This window comes from Coregonus lavaretus (genome assembly GCF_964263955.1).
Source record: "Coregonus lavaretus genome assembly, chromosome: 10".
Lineage (NCBI taxonomy): Eukaryota > Metazoa > Chordata > Actinopteri > Salmoniformes > Salmonidae > Coregonus > Coregonus lavaretus.
The window spans coordinates 35910206-35925095 of NC_139997.1; the positions used below are offsets into that span (position 1 = coordinate 35910206).

At 42.8% G+C, this 14890-nt stretch overlaps 1 protein-coding gene across 2 annotated transcripts in view; it reads right to left on the reverse strand.

Moving 5' to 3' along the window:
• Positions 1-1643: 1643 nt before the first annotated feature.
• Positions 1644-14890, reverse strand: part of LOC311135616 (phospholipase D2-like) — a 36648-nt gene continuing 23401 nt past the window's right edge. The window contains exons 13-24 of one of the 2 annotated variants that reach the window (XM_084169631.1): positions 14628-14846; positions 14327-14492; positions 13780-13898; positions 13499-13615; positions 13277-13381; positions 12784-12872; positions 9088-9201; positions 7373-7419; positions 6890-7024; positions 5962-6115; positions 3967-4084; positions 1644-3800 (exon numbers count right to left, since the gene is read on the reverse strand). In XM_084169631.1, coding sequence (XP_084025757.1) covers positions 3576-3800; positions 3967-4084; positions 5962-6115; positions 6890-7024; positions 7373-7419; positions 9088-9201; positions 12784-12872; positions 13277-13381; positions 13499-13615; positions 13780-13898; positions 14327-14492; positions 14628-14846 — 1608 coding nt within the window. In that variant the 3' untranslated portion in view covers positions 1644-3575. The remainder of the gene's footprint in view (positions 3801-3966; positions 4085-5961; positions 6116-6889; positions 7025-7372; positions 7420-9087; positions 9202-12783; positions 12873-13276; positions 13382-13498; positions 13616-13779; positions 13899-14326; positions 14493-14627; positions 14847-14890) is intronic. The other variant, XM_084169632.1, reaches the window with a different exon arrangement.

Sequence of the window (14890 nt, forward strand, 5' to 3'; positions counted from 1 at the left end):
GGCGGTCCGCAAACAAATGTTAGAGGTGCATGCCGCCACCAACTGGACGGGGGTGAATACATTCACAAAAGAAAAGTAAATTCATTACAGGAATGGAAAAAAAATAACAATCTACAAAAAACGACCCAAAAATTATATGATCAACAAAAATCTTCCCACTACTTCAGATAACTCAAACTTCCCTACTCAGGCTCTGGGGCCTGAGAGGGTGGGACCCCTCGAGGCAGTACTCCATGCAGCTCTTCAGATGTAAAATATTTTAATATTTTCTACTAAGCTATATGGAATTGTTTTAAGAAGGTCATACCAATAATCATTTTGCTATTTGATTTAGAATTTTAAGACCCCTTGAAGTATAAAAAAAAAAAAAAGTTTTTTTGTTGAAAAAGTTTTTTGGCCTTTATTTGACTGCTAAAAGCCCATACAAACACATTGAATAACAGATTCACTACATGGAACAACAGATAGTCCCCCCCCCAAAAAAATATAGGAAGTTTGTTCTGAAGTGCCTGTCCTATATCTGAGACATATTAGAAAGATCAGGAAACGTTTGTTTTTTTATTTATTATTATTTTTGTTTTTGTTTTTACATGTATTTAACCCCTTGTTTTTGGCACTAAACAGTCTCCATACTTCCATTCATTTTTTCAACTGGTACCGGGGGACCTTCAGATTAGTCTTGTGAGGCCTGTGGGCATTCTAGAGCAAAATAACTGACATGTACGTGTTTGTGAGAGTCTCACCTTTACACATCGGGGACATATTAGTGTGTGGTCCAAACTGTTTGGACGCTACAGACAGAAGTTGGCAGATCGGCTGTACCGACTTCAGACGAGTCCCAAGACGCTTTTCCCATTCTTTTAGACAATTGTCCATTCCTCCTTGTTTCCACCGCCATAAGATTCAAGTTCACCATCCGCTTCCTCCATCTTCCTCCCGTCCATCCACATCCCATAGTCCTCCACTCCGGAAACCGTCATCCTCACTCCCAATGGGCAGTGCCATTGAGGCCATCTCCATTTTGAAGTAGTCAATGTTCTTCTTCTACTGTCTATGAGTTGGTAAACAAACTGAAAGGGTCCATACTGCCACCTGGAGTGTGTTGTTTCAACAGGTATAAAGCCAAGGTTGGTGATTTACTGCCACCTGCAGTTATGGAATGTTTGTATAATTCATTGGCTGACCCCTCCTGATGACCTGGATGGAATTATGTGATCCTTCATTAACACAAAGATAGTCCCACCCTATTTCAAAATGGTGAAAATCCTCAATGGTGCTTCCCTGCTCAAACAGGCTTTTGGGCACTAAAATTCCTCTAACTATCTATCTATCAATCTCTATTGTATAGTCATTTTCATCTGTGTTCATCTGTGTGTATACAACACCCTTTCCTCTCTATTCTTTTATTTTTTCTCTCTTTCCCACTCCCCTCTACCTACTGAAGAGTGCTACGGTACTGCATCGGGGACAAATTACCTGAGAGGTGATCAGTAATGCATACTACTGCCTTGGCCTGTAGGCTAGGCTAGCCTCCTGTTTACCTGGCTGATTGGGACAATCAGATTGACATGAGACTCAAAAGTCAAAACCAGAGGCAAATTAACTAATACTGTTTATACTAAAACTTAAAATAAATGTTTGTTAAATGTTAGGTTGTTTATTAAATGTTACAAAGATACATTCTCACACATGACAATTTTGAAAAATAAAAGCAGAGGCTATAACCTAGTTATTATAATAATTAAGTGATACATACATTTGATGCACATTAAAATGTTTAAAAACAGTGAAAATTAGGCCTATACTGTTTAAAAATAAGGTGGCAGACAGGTTCGTGAATAGACGGTATATGTTTAACATTACAGTCTATAAATGGGGTTTAGACTCAGCATAAAGTAGTATGGTGAATGTAATTACCATAGATGGAGCTGAGAAATTAAATTTGGTGCAATGAAAATATGAAACCAATGCCAAACTCTAAAACAAAAGTAGTACTAGTTATAGCGTCGTCCGGTTTGGCTGGTGTAGGCCGTCATTGTAAATAAGAATTTGTTCTTAACTGACTTGCATAGTTAAAGGTAACATAAAAATAAAAAATAGTAGTAGTAGTAGTAGGAGGAGGAAGAGGATACGTAGTAGTGGTGGTGATAGATTAAGTAGTGGTAGAAGTAGTATCATTAAATAAACATTACCATTTCAGTTAGTCTAAATAACTTGGTAGAAGTGAACTAATCAATAATTTTGTTATGCTGAGATGGGGACAACATGCTAGAATTCAGCATACACATGAGCCTATAAATGGAAACATAAACCTGTTACATGCATATTCAGACTACGGCAGAAAAGAGAACATCATGCTCCTTGTTCACCTGTCACTTTATCAAAACTGTCCAAAAAATGACCCCTCCCATCCCAGATTAGAAACGGTGCTTTACAAAAACACTCTTTCCTTGCTCCCCTATCTCAAAATGAAGTGGAATGTTCTGGACCACTGACAACCGGGTAAATTATGTAACAATAATTCACTTGGTTGCCATGGTGACAGCAAAAATACGCAACAATTAAAGCACGCAAGGAACACCCATGAATATATTTTTCCTCATTCCCCTCTACTCACCCCATGCCCCTCTTATGGTCCTTTGCCTTCCTCTTTGTCATGGGCTATATCACAAATCCATGTCTTCCATATGCCCTTCAATCTTTTCATAAACCTCTGTTTGATTCAGTCCAATCACTCATCTTACTCTGCCCCTCTGTTTATCTCTCCTTTCCTCTTTCGGCCACAATCTAGTCAGCTCTTTGTAACTGTCACCATAACAACCACAAATGTTCTGACATATTTGCTGGCACTGCATTGAGAGGGTAAGCAAGAGGCAGAGAGAGAGAGAGAGGCAGAGACAGAGAGAGAGAGAGAGAGAGAAAGAGGCAGGGAGAGAGAGTGAGTGAAAGAGAGAGAGGAGAGCTATCCACCCACAACCTTGCAACAATACATGTACGCTATGTTCTTCAATCATCTGAGACTCTTGACTTCTGATCTCCATTCCTCCCCCTGCCTATCATACAGTGGCATCCTGTTCCTGTTGTGTTCTATAATGGCAGACCCGTACCTAAGCCCTTTAAAAAAAGAAATACTCAGGTTCAGTATTAGATCAACAAACAAATTTGTGGCAATGATCCAACATCATAAAAATGTAGTTTTAACATTACAAAAGTGGTAATCCTTCAAATAGTTATGTCTCAAAGTCACTTGGAGCACATACAAGGCTCATAATGTGTTAGTATACATTATCATCTGGTGTAAAAAACAAATTGACAGTTTTAACAAAGACTTAAAATCCACTCTGTATCAGCTATGTAAGCATACTAAAAACATTGCATCTAATTGCATTCTTCGAAGACACATCAGTTAGTGTTTTTTAGCTAGGTGAGTTGAGAATAAAATTTTTCTTCCAATCTTTTGATTTACAATGGAGCGGAATCTGGTCAATGCGATAAAAATCTATAAAGCTCTCTCCTGCTGGACTGGGCTTTTCCAGTGTCATCTAGGCCCTTGTGGCTGGTAGCCTGGTACTCTGTTATGTCCAGAGTCCTGTGGGAGCCATGCCCTCCTTGCTGCCCAGTGGGGGGAGCAGATTCTCCTCGGACAGGAAGTTGAGGGGGAAATGGACCAGTAGCCCCCTGACGGCCTCCAGCTCCTCTTTAGCCTGCTGGGTGTCTGTGTCACACAGGCGTTCCAGGCCTGAATGCTCCTTCAGCTCCCTCATGTTGTGGACAGAGTTGCACGGGAGGCAGCGGAAGACCTGTTCCGGGTAAAGTGAAGGGAAGGGGAGGAACAGTCAATGGGAAAGGTGAGCAGCAGAGAGGACAGGGAGGAATGTTAAAGAGAAAGAGAGAGTGGATGTATTTGGGGATGCACATAAAAGAGAACAAAACATAGCTTTTAGTCCTATTAATTTCCATTCATACCTTGTCATAAATCTTAGCATTCAGTTTTGCAATCGTGTTCCACCCCACAAAGAAGAACTGGTCACTGATTGGGTCATCGATATCGATCTTTGGGTCAGAATCGGCTCCTAAAAGCACCCTGGGAAGCACATGCACATAGAGTTGTAAGTCAGTTACTGCCAAGCAGCTATGTTAACTGCACATTCAAACTGTTGCTAGAGTGACAGTTCGTAATACGCTATCTGAGTAGAGGTTGGTGCAAAAATGCATATTTAAAAAAACGGAATTCCTTCATACAGAGAATAACGACTACGCTTGCGCAAAATTGTCGTCTGAGATGGTTCCCTTGGAAACAAGAGGATATACTTGGTAGCTGCTGATTCGAGCCAAAACTAATAGCTCTGCTGACATAACAGGCTGCAGGCAAGCTCTGTGAGGAGTATGCATATTCTGTCTAGGACCTTTAGGGACAGTTTTAGTGCATCACAAATGCCAACAATTACTAATGAATAGATCCATCCACTAGCAGTGGAGTCAGCGTTATTAGTATGTCAGTGTAGGGACCTTGGTTCCACCTCCCTCACTAATATAAGGACGGCTATGTGAGAGTGGTTCATCTCGTGAGAAATAACTCTCCTCTGCAGAGGGGGTAACCCTTTCATGTCCAAACACACCCAGGTTCAACCCAGACACACTACATGACCAAAAGTATGTAGACACCTCCTCGTCGAACATCTCATTCCAAAGTCATGGGCATTAATATGGAGTTGGTCCCCCCTTTGCTGCTATAACAGCCTCCACTCTTCTGGGAAGGCTTTCCACTAGATGTTGAAACATTGCTGCGGGGGACTTGCTTCCATTCAGCAACAAGAGCATTAGTGAGGTCGGGCACTAATGTTAGGGCGATTAGGCCTGGCTCGCAGTCGGCGTTCCAATTAATCCCAATGGTGTTCGATGGGGTTGAGGTCAGGGTCCTGTGCAGGCCAGTCAAGTTCTTCCACACCGATCTAGACAAACCATTTCTGTATGGACTTCGTTTTGTGCATGGGGGCATTGTTATGCTGAAACAGGAAAGGGCCTTCCCCAACTGTTGCCACAAAATTGGAAGCACAGAATCGTCTAGAATGTCATTGTATGCTGTAGCGTTAAGATTTCCCTTTACTGGAACTAAGGGGCCTAGCCCGAACCATGAAAAACAGCCCCAGACCATTATTCCTCCTCCACCAAACGTTACAGTTGGCACTATGCACTGGGGCAGGTAGCGTTCTCCTAGCATCAGCCAAACCCAGATTAGTTCATTGGACTGCCAGATGGTTAAGGGTGTTTCATCACTCCAGAGAACGCGTTTCCACTGCTCCAGAGTCCAGTGGCGGCGAGCTTTACACCCCTCCAGCCGACGCTTGGCATTGCGCATGGTGATCTTAGGCTTGTGTGCGGCTGCTCGGCCATGGAAACCCATTTCATGAAGCTCCCGACGAACTGTTCTTGTGCTGCCGTTGCTTCCAGAGGCAGTTTGGAACTCTGTAGTGAGTGTTGCAACTGAGGACAGACGATTTTTATGCACTACACGCTTCAGCACTCGGAGGTCCCGTTCTGTGAGCTTGTGTGGCCTACCACTTCGCGGCTGAGCCGTTGTTGCTCCTAGATGTTTCCACTTCACAATAACAGCACTTACAGTTGACCGGGGCAGCTCTAGTAGGGCAGAAATGTGACGAACTGACTTGTTGGAAAGGTGGCATCCTATGACGGTGCCATGTTTAAAGTCACTGAGCTCTTCAGTAAGGCAATTCTACTGCCAATGTTTGTCTATGGAGATTGCATGGCTGTGTGCAATGGGTGTGTCAGCAATGGGTGTGGCTGAAATAGCCAAATCCACTAATTTGAAGGGGTGTCCACATACTTTTGTATATCATTCCCATACCGCTCAACCTTGGTGAACCTCTCTATCAGTGAACTAATTTAATGTAAAATCACAGACAGTGCAGAAGTGTATGGACTCTTTTCCTGAGTCCTAACCTGAAACACTCTTTGCGCAGGGCCAGAGTGAGGGGTCCAGCCTGGTACTCCTCTCCCCCCATAATGGAGGGGACCCTCTCCTCATCCTCCACCAGCACAGCCAGCTCACTGTCCCGGCTGCCCAGCATACTACGGTCATTGATGTTGGCTGAGCCTGGATGGAGGGAGCACAGAGAGAGTGGAGGGAATAGAAACCGGAGAGGAGAGAAAAGAGAGACGGCCAGAGACAGAAAGAGAGAGCAAAGAGGAGCATGTAGTGACACTAATATCAGTGATGCTGCAGTGACTTGCTTCCAACAAAGTATATGAGTTGGTAGCAGCAAACCTTCTTAATACGAAGACAGGGAAGATAGAAGATGGAAGGTTAGCAAAAAACATTGTTTATGAAACCCCTTTCCTGTGTCTCAAGGACTCTTTCTTATCTAGCTGACAGGAGCATCAAAATTACTGTACCCTACCCAGTCCCAGTGTAATCAAAGTAATATCATAGCATGGAGCCATGCCAGGTCAAGAGTTTCATTACACAGTGCGGAGTGCATGTTTTTATATAACGATTCCAATACAATCTACTTCGGAAAAAAATGCATTCATCTTTAATGAGGTTGGTGCCTTTTAAATTCCCCTTCCCTCCCTCCCCCCTCCCCTAAAGTCCAGCATGTATGTATTTATAGCTGAATATTTTATTAGCTCTGCATATCATTCACCTTGTGATTATTATGCAAAGGGTGTAATTAGCAGCCTGTGATTGATCCCAGCGATGAGTCACAGTCACAAGCTGTGTCGGAAATGGCCTATAGTACACTACTTTCGGCCAGAGCAAAGGTAGTGTACTACAGTATATAGGGAATAGGGTGCCATTTTGGAAACAGCCACAGTGATGCACCATCCTGTCTCATCTGTAAGTGTGGCTGTGATGATAGTGACTCACCGATAATGTAGCGGCAGTCATCAGCTATGAGGGTCTTGCTGTGTACGTAGATGAGCTCTGTGACCAGGGACTGGGAGAGCTGGGAGTGCGTGCGCAGGCCACACAGGGTGATGTACTCGCTCCACTGGTCCTCAACTGGGGGAGGGGGTAGGGAGACACACTGGTTGGCTGGAACACTGGCATAGAGCTAAAGCAAATTAATAAATGAACGCAAAGGAAACAGGAGCACAATTGAAACATGAGAAGACAGATGGACGTTATAGGAAAAGAGGATGAAATGATGAAGTATGAGGAGAATGGAGAGCTACACTATAGATAGTATATATAGTAAAGGCAGATACCTAGTATGAGCCTTCAGTTAGCGGGAGGCTAAGCCAAACACAGGAGAGAAAGAAAAGCAGAAATATTATCAGAGATGAGACAGACAGACGGAGAGCGATGCCAGATATTAGGTTGAATTGGAAATAAGGAAAGAAAACTCACGTTCTCTCAGTCTCATCAGTATGGAGTACTCTCCACGGCAAATGGTCCTGTCGTAACAAATACATATTCCTTACACCATCAAATCGACAACAATCTTTAAAGTTGTTTTCGTTAAAACACAAATCACTACACAAAATGTATGTTTTACATTATGCAGTATGACACTATACAGTGCCTTGCAAAAGTATTCATCCCTCTTAGCGTTTTTCCCATTTTGTTACATTACAACCTGTAATTTAAATAGATTTTTATTGGATTTCATGTAATGGACATACACAAAATAGTCCAAATTGGTGAAGTGAAATGAAAAAAATTACTTGTTTCAAAAATTTACAAAAATAAATAACGGAAAAGTGGTGCATGCATATGTATTCACCCCTTTGCTATGAAGCCCCTAAATAAGATCTGGTGCAACCAATTACCTTCAGAAGTCACATATAGATATCAGTATATATACACCTGTTCTGAAAGGCCCCAGAGTCTGCAACACCACTAAGCAAGGGGCACCACCAAGCAAGCGGCACCATTAAGACCAAGGAGCTCTCCAAACAGGTCAGGGACAAAGTTGTGGAGAAGTACAGATCAGGGTTGGGTTATAAAAACAATATCAGAAACATTGAACATCCCACAGAGCACCATTAAATCCATTATAAAAAAATTGAAAGAATATGGCACCACAACAAACCTGCCAAGAGAGGGCCGCCCACCAAAACTCACAGACCAGGCAAGGAGGGCATTAATCAGAGAAGCAACAAAGAGACCAAAGATAACCTTGAAGGAGCTGCAAAGCTCCACAGTGGAGATTGGAGTATCTGTCCATAGGACCACTTTAAGCCGTACACTCCACAGAGCTGGGCTTTACGGAAGAGTGGCCAGAAAAAAGCCATTGCTTTAAGAAAAAAATAAGCAAACATGTTTGGTGTTCGCCAGAAGCCATGTGGGAGACTCCCCAAACATATGGAAGAAGGTACTCTGGTCAGACTAAAATTTAGCTTTTTGGCCATCAAGGAAAACGCTATGTCTGGCGCAAACCCAACACCTCTCATCACCCCGGGACTGCAGGGACTGGGAAACTGGTCAGAATTGAAGGAATGATGGATGGCGCTAAATACAGGGAAATTCTTGAGGAAAACCTGTTTCAGTCTTCCAGAGATTTGAGACTGGGACGGAGGTTCACCTTCCAGCAGGACAATGACCCTAAGCATACTGCTAAAGCAACACTTGAGTGGTTTAAGAGGAAACATTTAAATGTCTTGGAATGATCTAGTCAAAGCCCAGACCTCAATCCAATTGAGAATCTGTGGTATGACTTAAAGATTGCTGTACATCAGTGGAACCCATCCAACTTGAAGGAGCTGGAGCAGTTTTGCCTTGAAGAATGGGCAAAAATCCAATTCTTACCCCAAGACACCTGCAGCTGTAATTGCTGCAAAAGGTGGCTCTACAAAGTATTGACTTTGGGGGGGTGAATAGTTATGCACGCTCAAGTTCTGTTGTTTCACACAAAAAAATATTTTGCATCTTCAAAGTGGTATGCATGTTGTGTAAATCAAATGATACAAAAAAATCAATTTTAATTCCAGGTTGTAAGGTAACAGAATAGGAAAAATGCCAAGGGGGGTGAATACTTTCGCAAGCCACTGTAAGTGATTGTGTGATAGTTTCTACTGTGTGTGTGGGGGGGGGGGGGGGTGTAGGCTCATAAGGGTTCTGACCTGTAGGTGAAGTGTAGTATGGCCTGGATGGCTTTCCCCCCCCCCTCGCTGATGTCTCCTTCAAACCCAGGAAGCAGGGGCACCACCACAAACACCCTGTACTTCTTCTGCTCACTGAGGAACACCAATAGCGTTCGGGAATGGGGTAACAGAGGTGAGTGGGTTATACATAATTTAATTTAACATTGTTTTCTGGAAATATTCCAAAAGTATGGAAATCAGCTCTTGTGCTGCCACTCCATCAGGATGGGGATAGTAGTGATCTTAATAATTATCGCCTAATTTCAAGGATTTCTTGTCTAGCTAAGATTCTTGAATCCTTGGTAAATGTACAACTTCTCTTTTTTATCTGAGAAATGTATTTTAAAATGTAAACCAATCAGGGTTTAGGCCTGGGTATAGCACTATTACAGAAACAGCTTTAGTTGTTAATTATCTTGTCAATGCTTTCGACACAAAAATGAAATGTGCTACTTTGTTTGTGGACCTGTCAAAAGCTTTTGATACTGTTGATCATGCTATTTTATTGAATAAGTTGTCCTCGATAGGCCTGAGCTCTGACGCCTGTTCATTGTTTCATTACATTTACATTTACATTTTAGTCATTTAGCAGATGCTCTTATCCAGAGCGACTTACAGTTAGTGAGTGCATACATTTGTATTTTTTATTATTATTATTTTTTTGCATACTGGCCCCCCGTTGCAAACGCCATGCTCTACGAACTGAGCTACATGATTATCTTAGTGACAGAACTCAGGCCATCGTGATTCTTGAAGTACATAAAGGAGAACCACGGGTTGATTTCGGGACCTGTTCTATTCACTATTTATATAAACACCATTGGTCAAAAATGGTAAACTTAATCTACAGTGCATTCGGAAAGTATTCAGACCACTTTACTTTTTCCACATTTTGTTACGTTACAGTCTTATTCAAACATGGATTAAATAAAACATTTTCCTCATCAATCTACACACAATACCCCATAATGACAAAGCAAAAACTGGTTTTTAGAAATGTTTGCAAATGTATTACAAATAAAAAACAGAAATACGTTACTTACGTAAGTATTCAGACCCTTTGCTATGAGACTTGAAATTGAGCTCAGGTGCATCCTGTTTCCATTTATCATCCTTGAGATGTTTCTACAACTTGATTGGAGTCCACCTGTGGTAAATTCAATTGATTGGACATGATTTGGAACGGCACACACACCTGTCTGTATAAGGTCCCACAGTTGACAGTGCATGTCAAAGCAAAAACCAAGCCATGAGGTCGAAGGAATTGTCCGTAGAGCTCCAAGACAGGATTGTGTCACGGCACAGATCTGTGGAAGGGTACCAAAAAATGCCTTAATCATTCTTAAATGGAAGAAGTTTGGAACCACCAACACTCTTCCTAGAGCTGGCCACCCGGCCAAACTGAGCAATCGGGGGAGAAGGGCCTTGGTCAGGGAGGTGACCAAGAACCCGATGGTCACTTTGGCAGAGCTCCAGAGTTCCTCTGTGGAGATGGGAGAATCTTCCAGAAGGATAACCATCTCTGCTGCACTCCACCAATCAGGCCTTCATGGTAGAGTGGCCAGACCGAAGCCACTCCTCAGTAAAAGGCACATGACAGCCCGCTTGGAGTTTGCCAAAAGGCACCTAAAGGACTCTCAGACCATAAGAAACAAGATTCTCTGGTCTGATGAAACCAAGGTTGAACTCTTTGGCCTGAATGTCAAGACAACGCATGAGTGGCTTCGGGACAAATCTCAAGCCAGAGCCTGGACTTGAACCCGATCGAACATCTCTAGAGAGACCTGAAAATAGCTGTGCAGCGATGCTCCCCATCCAACCTGACAGAGCTTGAGAGGATCTGCCGAGAAGAATGGGAGAAACTCCCCAAATACAGGTGTGCCAAGCTTGTAGCGTCATACCCAAGAAGACTCTAGGCTGTAATCGTTGCCAAAGGTGCTTCAACAAAGTACTGAGTAAAGGGTCTGAATACTTATGTAAATTTTATATTTCAGTGGGTGTTTTTTATATTTTATTTTTTAAATTCTTAAAACCTGTTTTTGTTTTGTCCTCATGGGGTATTGTGTGTAGATTGAGGGGGGAAAAAACTATTTAATTAATTTTACAATAAGGCTGTAACGTAACAAAATGTGGAAAAAGTAAACGGGTCTGAATACTTTCTGAATGCACTGTATGTATATATTTTGTGTATAATGTGTATATTTATATTGTATTATACAGGGCGCATTTGGAAAAGAGAACTAGGTCTCAATATGTCTTCCCTGTTAAAATAAAAGGTTAAATAAAACATTTAAGAAATATAGAAACATTGACAACAATGTGGTATTTGTGACATTAACAATATTGAATCATGATAATTTAACTTGACTCGATGCAGGCCACCAGGGGTGAAAGTAAGTCGGTATGGTCTGGTATGGTGTCCCGTCAAAAATAAATAGTGGGGGTACGCCATACCGGTAAAACATGAGCCTATCACAATAATGAAAACAAAATGTCAAGAAAACTGTAGGCTATTACACCATTATTTATCATTACCACGTAATAGGCATGAAAAATGAGAGAATTTACTTGAAAACAGGTGGTATAGCCTACGGTTCAAAATGCAATGTGGTTAGACGAGAACACTGAGATTTTGCCAAGGCAGAGTTGAGGGGCCGACACTGAGACCTACGTGGACAGCAGTAAACTCATAAATTCTGGCCTAATGACAATCGCCAAATGACATTACACTTTTTGGTATTTTGTGTAACAGATGTCTCAAATATGGTGCGAGTGGATGAATGTGCATTGGTAGCCTAGTGAAGGAGCCCTTTGAAGTGACTGTTTGACAATCAGATGAAAACATAATGACTGGTTGTTTATGCCACAACAAAAGGTAATACATGTTAAAAGTTAAATGACAAGTCTTTACGACTAGGCCCACAGAGATGCTATTGAATTAATAGGGATTCTGTACGTAATTCTATGATTAGGCGCAAGCACATATAGGAGGTCCCGAACCGGGAATAAATTACCGTATTTTCCGCACTATAAGGCGCACCGGAGTATAAGCCGCAGCAGCTAAATTGAATGATGTGTACATATATAAGCCGCACTGGACTATAAGCCGCAGGTGTTTTAATGTTTAATTACCATATGTAAGGGTTCGTGCACAGAGGGGATTGTCGGGAAAGAGATGGCTGCTTGAAAACTTCCTTTGCACAAATTGTCTCGCTCTCGTAATGTCTGTCTGCCTTGCTCTCGTTCTGTCTCTCGTACCACTCTCGGTTCCACTTTTACTTTTGCGCGCTACCTGTCTCACTCTTTTACGGCCTCCAGCTTTTCCTGCTGGAGCCCGCCGCTTAAAGGTGGGGGGCGCGGACCGGTCATAGAGCCCATAGAGTTAAAGTTGGTGGACTGTAACCTGTAAAATCCATAGATTTAGGAGGTCTTCTAGTGGCCGTTAGCTGTAAAAATCCATAGATTAGCCGCACTGTTATATAAGCCGCAGGGTCGAAAAATTGGAAAAAAGGCGCGGCTTATAGTCCGAAAATTACGGTAATTCTACTTTCACCCCTGTGTATAACTCAGTGTGATGATCAGTCCAGTAAAATCATGTTATACAGTAAACCCAGCTGTGTGTTGACTGATTAAACCCAGACAGACAGAGCGAGAGACATGGTGGTAGAACCACACCTGTGTGCACGTAGTATCCTCTTCACGATTGCGTCACCGATGCCATTGTGCACATTCTTCCCATCAGCACAGCTGATGAAGAACTGGTTCTGAGAGCAGAGAGGGGGACATTTGAGAATCTATACTACAACCCATACATTCAATTGGACTTGATAGGACCATGTGGAATGTGGAGCCATAGGGGACTACCGTTATCGCAACCTTGAGCTCCAAGTTGACTTTAGTACAGAGACACAGTCACAAGACAGCATGGGGGAGGCCAGGGCACTGAATACTGTCTGGCGTTACAAAAAACAACCTTGTCTCCTGGTTGATGTCTATGCTTTTACAGCAATCAAACAGATGGGTAGAGAAGATAGATATGGTATAGAATGGTTCTGACTCTGGTAAATTGGTGCAATGAGTCTGGTCAGAGTCCGAGTCTGGTAAATGGGTGCAATTAAATAATGTGTATGTGTATGTAATGTAGGTAATGTGCTGGTAGCAGAGTTACCTCAATGTAGATGTAGTGTTCACTGTTCTCGATGGTATGGATGTAGGCATTAAGGATAGAGTTCTCACAAGTTCCGGCTGACCAGCGATCCACAGAACGCAACACCTGAGAAGGAGAGGATAAATAAATAATTGATCATAAAAAAAGGAGAATGAGAGTCATTTCTGTGAGCTTGTATGTGTCGGAGTGGGTTTGTTCACTCTTATGTGTGAGCTTGTGTACCTGCACGGAGGCCTTCCCAGAGCCAGGCACAGTGAATGGCAGTGCATCAGCAGTACTGTGAGACTTGGGCAGAAGGCAGGGGAAGAACATGCTTCTAATGTTCTTGTACTTAAAGATCTGTAGGCAGACAAAACAAAGACAATAAGAGCCAGATGTCTCTCTCACATAACCCTAGTTGTGTCTAGGGTTGTCCTTTGGAACCTAGTTTAGAAGTAGTGTACGTACATCCAAGTAAAGCCATGACAGAAAGATCCTTAGGAACCTCTTATTTGACCTCTGACCTTGGCGAAGTTCCAGCGCTGGATGAAGTGGCGGGCCACATCCCTGGCAGCTTTGCCATGGAGGGCAGCAGACAGGTCACGCCACGGCATACGGGGCACCTCAGTGCGGTCAATGTTGTCTGGGAAAACAAAGAATTATCTCTCCAGTGTGTGTGTGTGTGTGTGTGTGTGTGTGTTTGACTATACTTGTGGGGACCATAAGTTCCCACAAGAATAGCAAACGAACACAAATTTGACCAACTGAGGACATTTTGTTGGTCCCCACAAGGTCAAATGCTATTTCTAGGGAGTTTAGGGTTAAGGTTAGAATTAGTGTTAGGGTTAAAATTAGGTTTAGGGTTAGGAGCTAGGGTTAGGTTTAGGGTTAGGTTTTTGGGTTAAGGTTAGGGTTAGGGAAAATAAGATTTTGAACGGGACTGAATTGTGTCCTCACAAGGTTAGTTGTACAAGACTGTGTGTGTGTGTGTGTGTTATTATTATTATTATTATTATAGGAGAGAGTGGTAGTGGGTGTTATGAATGGAGGTATAATGTGTGTATACTGTACCTTCGAATGGGCGGTCCAGTTGGACCCAGTCTCTCTTGATGAAGTTGCTGTAGTCCTTGCCAAGCCACAGCTGGGTGTTGTTTTTCAGATCCTCAGCATTGATCTCTTCCGGCTTTGGATCCTGGGCTGAGTTTGACCCATCCACCTGGTCACCTGAATCAGCTGCCTAGGAGGCAGAATAGGACAGTCTGGCAATGAAGTCACTGCTCAACACCAGGTAACACACTGAAATATGGATTATCAGAACAACACAGGAGAAAGAGAAAGAAAGATGAATCATGACTTTGTCTTGAGATATCACCTCTGGCTCAGACATTGGAGCCTTTGGCACTTCTTCAGAGATGTGATTGGCTGTCTCTGTGGGAACCGTATCAGTCAACCGGTACTGGCTGTCGTCCCATCTCCCGAAGGCCAGGTCCAAGCCTCCCACGAAGGCTATTGATTGGTCGATGGCCACCATCTTCTCATGATGGGCCCAGAAAAACACCACAGCGGACATGTGATTGGGGTGTCGCATCACCTGTTGGAGAGACATCAGTGAAGCTAAGGACACAAATCTAATAA